The sequence below is a fragment of the Vanessa tameamea genome, chromosome 13 (genome assembly GCF_037043105.1).
Source record: "Vanessa tameamea isolate UH-Manoa-2023 chromosome 13, ilVanTame1 primary haplotype, whole genome shotgun sequence".
Classification (NCBI taxonomy): Eukaryota; Metazoa; Arthropoda; class Insecta; order Lepidoptera; family Nymphalidae; genus Vanessa; species Vanessa tameamea.
Genome location: NC_087321.1, coordinates 5,516,509 through 5,529,061, shown reverse-complemented (window position 1 = coordinate 5,529,061; position 12,553 = coordinate 5,516,509). Strand labels below are relative to the sequence as shown.

At 33.2% G+C, this 12,553-nt stretch overlaps 1 protein-coding gene across 7 annotated transcripts; it reads left to right on the top strand.

Annotated features, from left to right (window-relative positions):
- The first annotated feature begins 460 nt into the window (after positions 1-460).
- Positions 461-11,997, top strand: LOC113397988 (zinc finger protein 628-like). 7 transcript variants are annotated; one of them, XM_026636539.2, is made up of 18 exons: positions 461-615; positions 1,050-1,125; positions 1,434-1,512; positions 2,735-2,806; positions 3,421-3,593; positions 3,933-4,032; positions 4,664-4,883; positions 5,011-5,090; positions 5,197-5,418; positions 5,669-5,825; positions 6,429-6,609; positions 7,227-7,361; positions 7,508-7,578; positions 7,669-7,806; positions 8,362-8,469; positions 9,352-9,467; positions 9,580-9,858; positions 10,050-11,997. In XM_026636539.2, the coding sequence occupies exons 3-18, from the start codon at positions 1,444-1,446 to the stop codon at positions 10,263-10,265; spliced, it is 2,337 nt and encodes a 778-aa protein (XP_026492324.1). In that variant the 5' UTR covers positions 461-615; positions 1,050-1,125; positions 1,434-1,443; the 3' UTR covers positions 10,266-11,997. The 7 variants fall into 7 exon arrangements, with proteins under 7 accessions (XP_026492324.1, XP_064072704.1, XP_026492328.1 ...); XM_064216634.1 differs by having other exon boundaries at positions 1,274-1,512; XM_026636537.2 differs by lacking the exon at positions 461-615 and adding an exon at positions 681-950 and having other exon boundaries at positions 1,274-1,512.
- The last annotated feature ends 556 nt before the right edge of the window (positions 11,998-12,553 follow it).

The window sequence follows — 12,553 nt, the reverse complement described above, 5'->3', positions numbered from 1 at the left end:
ATCGAAGAATTCTCGTAACTATAGCAAGATGCTTAACATGTTCAGCCCTCAATAAATTACAATATTTTTAATTTTTTAGTCTCGATTGAGCCTGCAGACATAAAACAAATTAAATACTTAAAACGTTCTCATAATAAATATTATTTCCGTAATAATACTTTATTGTACACCAAAATATAGAAAAATAATATTACGAAAATACGCAGTATCTAACAGCTGTACAAATAGGCGGTCTAAAGTCTAATTGCTAAAAAAAATATCTACCAGGTAGAGGACAAATAGCTAATTAATTTAAATAAAGATATTTATTATATGTAGTTGTAAATTTTCACTGATATTTTTTGATTAGTAAAGTGCCGCATATTATTATAAAAGTTATTATATTTAGAATGCATACATTGAGTCCACCGAATTTAATAATCTATTATAAAATTTTTAATTATCTTTTATAAAATTTAATCTGTGACAGACTGTAAAATTTTGGAAACCATTGGAAACGGAAGAAAACTGGAAAAGTTTGAGATAGCCATTTGCCATTAAATATCATAAATCTATCTTTTATAATCAATGTGGTATTTAAAGAATATTTTTTTTAGTTTTATGTATATAATCAAAGTAAGTAATATATATACTGTTAAAAATTTGGTTATGTCCTATGTTTTCATCTTTTCATCCATGTTGAACTATTGATAAGTTCTGTGATTGCGTCATGTAAATCTATAGATATATGAAGAATTACCAATTAGTGCATTGTTTAATATTTTTTTATTAAAGAATCCAGTTTTTATTTGCAATAGTTTTTGTGATAAATCAAAAATTAATAAAAGTTTAAAAAATCAGTTTAACCTTTTCGTTTGACAAATATAACCTATTCATATTTGTGTCTTGACACCATTTTTGTTCAGATTTCCGTTTATATGAATAGACTACGCTGTAGGTCTTCCCTAATGGTCGATATTTTCAATAAGATATTTTGATAAATCATAAAAATATAAATATATTATTGTTAATGTTTAGCTAGAAAGGTTATGTTGATGTTTTGATTTCAGATGATAGATGCATAGAAAATTTTGTTGACAGGAATTGTCCATTGATTCACGGCCGACGCACACTTCTATTACCAATGTAAGGAAATTACTTTAGATCTATTTTTATAAAATGAAATGTATATTATTTATTATAATTTTAAATAATTAAGTATAACTAGATTGATAACATGATTATGATATGAAATGTTTCGTCGTGATTTCAATTAATACCGATTTACTTTCAGTTATGTTTTTAAAGCCAGGAACAGCTTTTATTAAAAATATGGGATATTTACTAGCATAGAGATACATACAAATATGTAACTCACAATTGTGATATAAAAAAAACTTTTACCATCATAGTTGAATCTAATAACTCATTACAAAATGTTATGTAAAATATAGTTGGTGTTTAATGGACTTAAAAGACCAAATCAAAATGGAGGGGGAGGATTTTCATCTTCATTGGGAGGAGGATGTAAAGGTTTGTTGATTTTATTGATGTTTTAACTACATTCTCCAAACTTAATTTATAAACCAATATAATAATGTAAGTTATAAAAGATCACTACGGGATATAAATACATCTTTGCCCAGCACAACAGGTACAACATAATTATTCAGAACATGATGGTGTCAAGTCTTGTCATAATCTCGGTACTAAATTAGCATAGTATTATTAATAGAATATGTTTAATATGTTTGAGTAGCAATGAACTCCATACAATATATATTTGATAGTGTACATAAATTTGAATTATTAATTAACATTAAAAAACCAAATTGTATACTTAGGTTTGTGAAATTGATATATAGCTCAAAATATAAAGCATATCTAAAGTTATGTAACAGTCTAAATGACCATTTGAAGCTTAAAAAGTTACTGGACAGACATGTGGCAGATTTCCATTTGATAAGTACGGGTTTCCTTACTATGCTCTAACACCAATGAAATCTCTTTGGTTTTGGTTCGGGTATATATATCTTCAGCTAAAATTCGGGCATTCTAACCACTGAATTATCTCAGCTTAACATTTGTTGATAGATCAAGTAATAAATACTACCAGTTTGTTAAACTTGGGCAGATGTTTTGTGTTATATATGTATTTAATAAGTATTATCTCTTTTTCATAATATAAATCAATTATAATTATTATTATTCCATATATTTACTAAGTATTTAGCTGAAAGCCTTTATTCTGCTATACTTTGAAAAACCTAATTGCATTAACTACAGGTGCAAGCAATATAGTTAACTTTTTAATTATAAGCAACAAGTCTATTGAAAGATTCTGTGGTCAGTAGACAAATTATCCCTTTGCAAACCACAAATATTTTACTTTAGTAATGGTTATCAATTAATATCAATAAAAAAAATTTCTACCTATAAATTTGGTAATGATTGAATAAAAGGCTAAAAATAAATTTGTTTAACTAATTGGTTCATTAAATCCCTTTTTTATAAATTTATTATAAGATGTGTCTTTTTACTATTGCTTAATGATGGGTTTTTTACTTATAACATTCAATGAATGCATAAATAGTTTCATACAAGTGATAAATTGTGTAAAATGTTTTAGCTGATATTTGATTTATTATAACTCTGACAAATATTCAGTAAAATCCATATTTGGTCTACTGCTAGTTATTAATGCAATTGTGTTACTATAAGTGCATTGTGACTAAACAGTGTAATTTTATTTCAGCGTAATATAGTTGCAAGTGAAGAAGTTATATGTGGCCTTGATAATGTGCAAAATGAAACATACACTAACATGGTAAGTTTACAAACCTGATATATGTATTTAGTTCCATTTATTTATAATAATATATAAAAAATGGTACATAAAAAAAAACTCCCATATGTATCAAAAATTAATGTAAAAACCAAAAATTAAAAATGAAATTATTAAAATTATTGGTAAGAAACTGCAATTTCTTTTAATGAATCTTCACAAAATGAACTAAAACAATAAATTTTCCTATTTAACTGTATATCAATAGATGGTTTCAGATAAGAAACACCATATAACATATAATTATGGTCAATGAATTTAAAAGTCTAAAACCATTAAATTCTAAAGTGGGTATGAAACTAAGTATATTTCATTACCACCTATCATACCCTATATAAGAGTTTGCACCGAAAGTTAGGCAGACAGAGAGAATCAAGTGCTGTAATGGAAGATTGCTCAGCATTGTAGCCGATAACTGAATGTACCACATGTATTTAGTCACAGTATAGATATTTATAATATGTAATCTTCAATATTAATTTCACATTGTAGTATTTTATTCATGGTCTCCTGAGCTCAAACACTAAATGAAATAAATATCTACAAGTTACTTTTTTATTATTTTTAAACATTAAATATACATTTTGTTTTGACAGACTGAAGAAATTATTGAAGATACTGATCAAATGGCAGCCGAAAATCTTATGTATTTATCACAAGATGTAGTTACCTATACAGAAAGTGCTGAGCTTGCTCAAGACCCAAATGTTGAATGTGTTACCGAAGAGGTTGTTACTGATGATTGGGTCATATCTGGTGGACAAGAAAGGTGATTGGTTAATTGAATCAGAACTGACTAATATGTCTGTTTCTCCTAATATACCTTTGAGAGCATGTTTTAGCTTCATAATCATTATTATTGTTCACCAAATTAGGATTATTTATAGTCAGAAATTTTATATTAATAGCTTGTTGATTAATAGAGACTGCAAACACTTGTATTCAAATATAAAGTACATTATTGAATATAACATGCCTATAGTGAACTTCTTTAATTATTTGTTTATAATTGTTTAATAAATGTTTTGTATGTTTTACTCACTTAGTTGGTATTATTAAATGGTTTTGGAATATCTGAAAGGACAATAAATAACATGTATGATTTAAGCTTTCCTTTCAGAGTGGAGGTGCCTTTAGAACATTTAGCTAATCCTATTCAAGACATAAAAATAGAAAATGACATTGATGTTCCACTACCAACAGATCAAGTAAGATGCTCATGATCAATTCAATATAAATAATACTAACATTACTTTATGTATTTTTGTGTAATGTATGTAAGGTATGTTAAATGTTTTATGTGAGGTTTGATGAAATAAAAATGATTTAATGATAAAAACATATAATATTAATCTCAAATTGTCCAACACATTACACTATATGCATGATGCTAGTACTTTACTATGAAATAAAAATAAAGTGATTTGTGGTAGGCTTAAAATTTCAATATTGTAATACATTTCTTTGTATTAAATTTTATAAAAGGATGACTTAAATTTCCTATTATATCATATAAAGACTTTTTTTTTGGTTAATCTTTTCTTCTTATGTAATTTTTACTTCTTCAGTCATTTGTACCCTCTGTACCTAAAATATTCAATATTACATACCTGTATAAAATAAAGAAACATATACTATTTATAACTATTCTATCATGAAACTAAAATATAATCATCTATCGCTGGGATCTTAGATTGCCTTAACAGGCCTCAAGATGCTCTTTTCTACAATACTAATATAATTATATTTTTTTTATTAGTAGTGCATCTGAACCTGTTTTTATTTGTAATAGTAATAGTAAATATTTTATATTGTACTTAAAAGTTTTGCATCTTTCAGGATGAATACACAGCTATGCGTCCGTGGCCTTGTGATTTCTGTTCACGGCGGTTTCGCAAAAAAGCGGCGTTGATGAATCACATGGTGGCGCACCAAAACGACCGCCCCCACGCTTGTAACCTGTGCGGTGTCCGCTACGTGCGCAAGTGTGACCTCATGAACCATCTCAAGGTGCACGCCTTTGTGCCTGACAACCCGGAGCCCACGGACTACCAACATGGTGAGTGCCACTGATGAACTATATTGTTTGTGCCCTGGGAGTTTAATTAATCTTCAAAGTCGTTATATTGAGGCAAATAGAATGTATCTAAAGTATGTGAATTAGTCCCTCCAACCCTTCTTTTCAGATGAAATTATTGCTCATACACCATTATTAAAAACTAAGAAAAAGAGGGGACGCCGGAAAAAGACTGCTGAGCCCGTCGAGGTAATCGACAGCAGATGATTTATTAAAATTTAAAGCTTGTTATGGTAAGTGCACTTGTATGTACACTTACGTTTACGTATAGTAATCTCAATATCTACAATAATAGGAGCAGAACGGAGTGCGGGAGAACATGACCTCGGCCCGCACGCAGCAGTGGTCGCGACGCGCGCGCGCGCCGTCGGCGCCGCCGCCCGCGCCACCCTCGCCCTCGCCCTCCCCGCCGCCGCCGCCCACGCCGCCGCTGCCCGCGGATCCCTCCAGACCCTTCGTCTGTCGGCATTGTGGCGTCGGCTTTGCGAGGGAGAAGGCACTTCAGTCACATTCTAGAGTGAATATTTAATTTATAATTCGATACCATATACGAGATCAGTTAAATCGACAATTACATGTTTAACTTTACAACAATTAACCTATGAATTATTTTGTGAACGTTTTCGGAATTCGCATTGAAATTTAAATCTTACATCTTACATTATCATTTCTATATTTCAATTTTAATATAAAAACTGATTGATATCTGCGTGAATTGCGTTTTTAAATTTAAAAGTATCGTATTAACGATTAACGTTGTGCGGCAGGTGCACGGCGGCGACTCGCCCGTGGAGTGCGGCGAGTGCGGCGAGCTGTGCTGGTCGCGCGAGGCGCTGCGCTCGCACGCGGCGTCGCGACACCCGCACCTCGCGCACGCGCCCTCCGCGCCCAAGCGGGAACCCTCCTACGACGATTGCAACTCCGGTACGGGTATACGATCGTATATCGATGATATATGGATGATATTTTAATTGAGTAAATCTTAATGGTAAACTATAAGTTCAGTTCAGTATTGTTTAATTTATTATATTTATTATTATAATCCAAGAGATTATATACATCAGAATGGTCCACCATGATTAAAGTATTGTTATTATGTCGCTAGTGAAGTAAGAACGTAATATTATAACAGCGAAATAGACTTTGTTTATTTGTTACGCTTTCACATCTTGACTACTCAACCGATCATCACGAAATTTTGCATACATGCCGTGCCGACAGGTACAGAAATGGACATAAGACACTTGACCTCCTTCCTTTCACCAACTCACAGGCGGGCGAAGGCTCGATTGAAACTAGTCTATACCCTTATTATAAAGAGGTATAATTAGTTTGTTTGCCTGTAATCTCTGGAAGCAATAATACAATACGAAAATTGTTTTCACTGGTAGTAAACTACATTATTCCTGACTGTTATAGGCTGTAAATGATATTTATATAATTTCATTTTATTTTTTAATAAATTGCATCCGTGCGATGCCTTGACTTGCAAATCTGAAGCATATGTAAAGTTAGAAAATAAAACAGGTGACGATATGGAATTCCGCCTATCACCACTGGCACACAGCGGCAGCGAGCGCGGCGAGAGGGAGCGCGACCGCGAGCGCGGCACGCTGGACGTACGAGGGCCCGAGCTCTTCTGTGGCGACTGCGGCGTGGCCTTCCAGCGCGCCGACCTCCTGAGGCGACACGTCGCCGCTGCGCACAGGTACCATCACTTTAACATAACGAATATTCACTTATACAAGTTATGCACGAACTCATGAGATTGCGCGTTACTTTTGTATTTTAATTTAAAACACATTAGTATCTTAAATATAGACTTATATATAAACAGAACAATTACCTTAACAACATTTTTCTTCCCTTGGAGGTAATTGCCAAGATGGTAGATTTTTCAAGGTAGTTAACTTGATCAAAGACACTAAAAGTTGGATACACTATATAAACATGTAATAAATTTTGAAATATTGCTGTGAAGTTGTAACATTTATTCAATTTATTCCTAGTTATAGCATTAGCAGCCTGTAAATTTCCCACTGCTGGGCTAAAGGCCTCCTCTCCCTTTGAGGAGAAGGTTTGGAGCATATTCCACCACGCTGCTCCAATGCGGGTTGGCGGAATACACATGTGGAAGAATTTCGTTGAAATTAGACACATGCAGGTTTCCACACGATGTTTTCCTTCAGCGCCGAGCAGTAGATGAATTATAAACACAAATTAAGCACATGAAAATTCAGTGGTGCCTGCCTGGGTTTGAACCCGAAATCATCGGTTAAGATGCACGCGTTCTAACCACTGGGCCATCTCGGCTATTATTCCTAGTTATAAACGGCACGATAGCACGAGCAGCACATGGGAGCAGGAGCACACTTGCGACGTGTGCGGCGAGAGCTGCCCCGACGCGCTGCAACTGCTCGCGCACGCCGAGCGACATGCGGAGCGCCCACGTACCAACCGGTAATACAGTAGTTTACTTTTATAAGTTTGCGATTGAAGTATCTGAGTAACTGCAATTGGTATCCTTTTCAAGTGTATTTTTAATTTATATTTAATCGTATTGAATACAATATAGTAGGGTTATACTTATATATACATTTTTATAGAATGAAGAGACTGGCCCGTGGTCGAAACAATACTTCGAGTAATTCAAGGCAGTTCCCATGCAGAGAATGCGGTAAGACAAAGATTATCTTTGAATTAATAAATGCGATGGAAATATTATATGATTAAACAATACTCTTTATAACTAATCTTATTCATTTAGGCAAAGTATTCGGATCTCGCAGCTCACAGCAGATCCACATTCGCATACACACTGGTGAGCGGCCCTACGCGTGCCGTTTTTGTTGGAAGGCCTTCGCAGATGGTGGCACGTTGCGCAAGCACGAGAGAATACACACTGGTTATTATAACTTATTTTAAATACATTCAGTGGTACTTTAAAACTAAAATATAGGTTAATTTATTTCAACAAGTTGTCTCTATAGTTTGATTACATTATTTAAGTAGTCACCAAGTGTTACAGTTATATATATCGTATTCCAACCCTAAGAGGTGAAAAACCAAATAAAATGGTCGAGAGCTTGATTAATCTTTGATATTTACTATAGATTTGCGATTTCGATGAAACGGAATTTTGGAAATAAAATTAAAGTGGAAATAGTTAAGTGTTATAGTGTTGTATTATAAATAAAGATATATTAATCATAAACTCTAGTAGTGCACAATATAGCTGAGTTGAGTAAATCGCATACGTAAATCTAAGGTTTGTTTATTTTTATTACTACTTCCATTGGAATAGGCTATTTATATATTCGATATGTCAGGTATTGTCAGGTTTTATAAAGAAATCGTTGCAAGCAAACAGGTGTTTACAAATCACTAGCGAATTTATCAATAAATCAATATTATTAAAATAATATATATATATATATATAAATTCGAATATGATATTTAGGTGAAAAACCGTACGCATGTGCGGTGTGTCCGCGCGCGTTCAACCAGCGCGTGGTGTTGCGCGAGCACGTGCGCTCGCACCACTCCGCGCCCGACCGACGCGCTAATGGTAAGTCTATAATGCCTTAATATTATTTATAGTTCATTTTTTACACATTCGGCTCTTAAGGAAAGAATGAAAGAAAGTATTAAGGCTTACATAAACGAAAAGTGGCCTTATTTGAATTGTATTAAAACATAAAAAAAAGGCTAATCGACAACATTTATAGCATTTCCTCTTCGATTAATAGAAGCAAAGTAGCTTCTGGATACGTTATTATAGTTTTTTTTTATTGATCAGCATATTAATTAATACAATACAAAGGGTATTTTTTTAAAGCTTATTTTGCCAAATGTTTTTCAACATTTTTTTCTACGTATTCGATTCGCACACGTTGTGCTGCAAGGACATGTGACGCTCCGCAAATATAGGACACTGGGGGTGTGAGGTTTCTTTGCGGCATATTTATAGGTAACGCCCAATTGAGCAAGGTAAACGACAAATATCCACCTATTAATACGTTATTAAGAGTTATTGTAATAATTATAAATTGACATATTAATGTAACGAACATAAGTTTCGTATTCATTAATGACTGAATTTTTTTAATAAATGATGTCCACCAGACCAATCGTACACGGATTTTATTAGCGATTAAGCGAGACTACGCAGAACTTAGAATAGCACACAAACATGGTCGCACATATAAGTGTTCTCCACTTTTAGTGATACCATTCTCAGTGATACTGCGATGGGATGGTAAATACGACGCGACCGAAAGAGTACAGGCGCTGGGAATACCTCAAAATGTCAATCTGCAGTCTCATTAACTAACCACTACACTAACTAATTAACCCTAATATCCGAAAATTGTTTAAGTTTTACAGTATATTCTTGTAACAAATATGCTCTATTTATGGATTGAAAAAATTAAAATGATAATTATTTTAGGTGGATATCAATATTGCTGCGTAGTTTGTGGACGACCTTTACATTCAAGCGCTGAATTAGTCCAACATCTTATTCAGCACTGTGATGAAAATACAGCGCTGAAAAGGCAACCCCAGGTTGGTAAATACAGATATGTTATTTAAAAATCATTGCCATTGTAAAATTTATAAATGACATTATGATTTAATTGTAAAATACCTATACATAAATTTTACAAAATCCTTATAGAATGGACCCAGAAAATACAAACGACGGCGAAAAGCGAGAGTAGAGGAGTCACCTGTACACAATGACTGGGAGCGTGCTACTACACCTTCACCTGCGCGTTCAGCCTCACCCGCTGGCGCGCCGTCGCCCTCGCCCTCCCCGCCTCGCCCCGCGCGCGCCCCGCGTGCTACCCGCGCGCCGCGCGCCTACTCGCCGCCGCGCCGCCGCCGCCGCCGCGCCCCGCCCCCGCCGCGACCCAAGATGATTCACACGGAGGAGCCTCGGCCCAGGACGAAACAGGTACGGACACGCGTACCAGTGTGCGTCGGTAGCGAGTCTACATATCACTATAATATGGCATTGAACTGAAATTTTATGTCCCTTGTACCTGCAGTTACACTAGCTCATTCACTAGAACCGGAACACAACAATACAAAGTATTCCTTGGCGGTAGATATACAATACTTTAAAAAAAAATCGTTTTAAAACAGGTCCGGAGTCGCAGGCCTCCCAGACACCCAGCGGACGACTTGAGAGCAATCGGACCTCATTCCCCGTCACCGGCTCCGGCCTCACCCGTACCATCTCCGCCCTCTCCATCTCAGCTCACGACTACTACGGATGAAGGGCCATATAAATGTGAAATGTGCTCTTTGGAGTTTCCACGACGTGATGCCTTGCTTCTTCATGTTCCTGTTCACATATGACAAACGCGTAACCAAACTCGACGGAGGCTTCGTTCGCAACGCGCCGCTTAAAGCGGATAAAGTGTGACTCTCGTTGAACGACAGGTCGCACTACAAAAAGACTGAAATATCTCCTTAGTGGTATATGGATCCTAGATGACAATCGATATTTTAAAAGTTTCAATTTAAATCTTAATAAGGCCCTCCACCAGACATCAAGGTTCTGGTTTAGATCAAATAATTGTCATCAGAATCTCCATCAAGGGCAGTCTTACAATGTCTCGTAGCGTAACTTTATCACTAATGCTATCACGGCCCTGGCAGCCAAAGAATCAAGTCAAAGTATTTATTTAGCTACATATTTATGTAACTTGATATATTGTTGATGTTTAACATAAAATGTAATGTAAGAAATCACTAAATAAACAATGCAATTATAAAAAAAATTGTATGACAATACAATATAACAGTTTCAAAATCATTTGTTAAATAAGATATTTGTATCATAGATGTATTTGTTTTATGATGACTGTTCTAGAAACATTGTATGTCTATATTATCAGACTGTAATTACTTATAGATATTTTTTTAGATATGTCTGTACATACTTTTATTAAAATGTAGTTCATACAATAGTAATGCGATTTGATAAGGATCATTTCTACAAATGTTATATAGGAATTAAAATATACGTCATTACCACAATTTTGTTATAGTAAGACTCGTTAGCTTATGCAGTTTATGTGTCGCCTAGCTTCACGAACATTACAGGTCCTACCCCTGGGCCTCTTGCCGTATACATTCCTACAACATAGTATACGCTTAGTTCGAGAAAAATAAGAATATTTTTAGCGTTGACGAGAAATCTTTCCCAGTGTTTTTAATAAACTTATTGGACGTAACAGATTAATGGACAAAAGTTTCGTAAGACAACATATTAGTGTTACATTTTAGATCTATATTAAAACTTTCACCAGTCTTATCTTTGTTAAGTCCATAATATTAAGCGGTATTATTTAATGAAAAATGCGAATAATTTTATAAAACATTTAAATTTAATGTATAATTCAACATATGTAGAATAGCTCAAAAAATAATAAAACAATAAGTTAGGATTTGCAATTAAATACATGATGCGTGTACAATATTTTCAATAATATCAATGTCGTTTTATTCTTACAAAGGATAGATTATGATAAATGTAACAAGATATGATTTTTACGCAAAAAAAAAGTGACAGGGTCATATCTGCACATTTGTATTTTTTATAAGATCAATTGATTATTTTCTGTGCAATTGAAGTAAACATTACCTTGATCAAGATAATATTCATATTTGGTATGTATAATGTATCAATCGAAAACTTTTTAATTCGATATATGAAAACACAGTTGGCGGACTTATATCTTGGGTCAATATTCATGAATAATTTAAAATTCTAAAAACATTCACTCACATTTAAGGTTTCCAGGGGAGAGCTAATAAAAATGAATTAATAAAAAAATTATAAACATCGTGAACTCAATTCTTATTATAATAAATAAATTTGTATCCAGTTGAATAATTTTAGTTTGATAATATATTGATGTGCGATATAAAATATGTATGTATACAATTTAGCAACATTGTATAAATATGAAGTATTTGCACTGTTTTATTATTTGACTGATAATATGGATTGTTGAGAGCGATTCTGTATATAGTTTGTAAATATTGTATATATACTATAAATATTAAAGTAGTTTGTGACATCTGTTAAATTTATTTACAGTTGCATCTGCTTTGGCATACATTTAAATTAAAAATATATTTCATAATCTGTATATTAAATACCGCATTGACAGGTTTCATTTAAAAAAAATATCAATATTCCTTTTTTTAACTACATGAATATAAATAGAGTACATTGTGTCATACATTCATTTCATACAGAGAATGACATTCATATACATTCTCGGAAATCATAAGGGTTAATGGATTATAGATGCATTTAAAAAAATATATTCCTTGGCTCAAAACTTTTGAATAAAAATATGAAATTCACAACAATAACAAAATTTTACATATTGAATATTCAAATAAGATTAACTTACTTTTTTTTATATATGTTCTGTACATAGCTGCAACCAAGTATTCATTTTATATGACTATTAAATAAAATTAAAAATTATATTAAAAGTTGATTTTTTTTAACTGCTCTAGAAATCAATTAAGAATATTTTATTTTTACCTAGATATCTTATGTGAAACAAAAAATATTTCTAAGTTCGTTTTTTCAGCAGTTCATTTTTAAACAGCTCCCAAACAAT

Coding starts and splice junctions, on each gene's coding strand:
- LOC113397988 (XM_026636539.2), top strand. CDS start 1,444: ATGGACTTAAAAGACCAAATCAAAATGGAGGGGGAGGATTTTCATCTT. Junction 7,362..7,507: donor GAGCGCCCACGTACCAACCG/GTAATACAGTAG, acceptor ACATTTTTATAG/AATGAAGAGACTGGCCCGTG. Junction 8,470..9,351: donor GCCCGACCGACGCGCTAATG/GTAAGTCTATAA, acceptor TAATTATTTTAG/GTGGATATCAATATTGCTGC.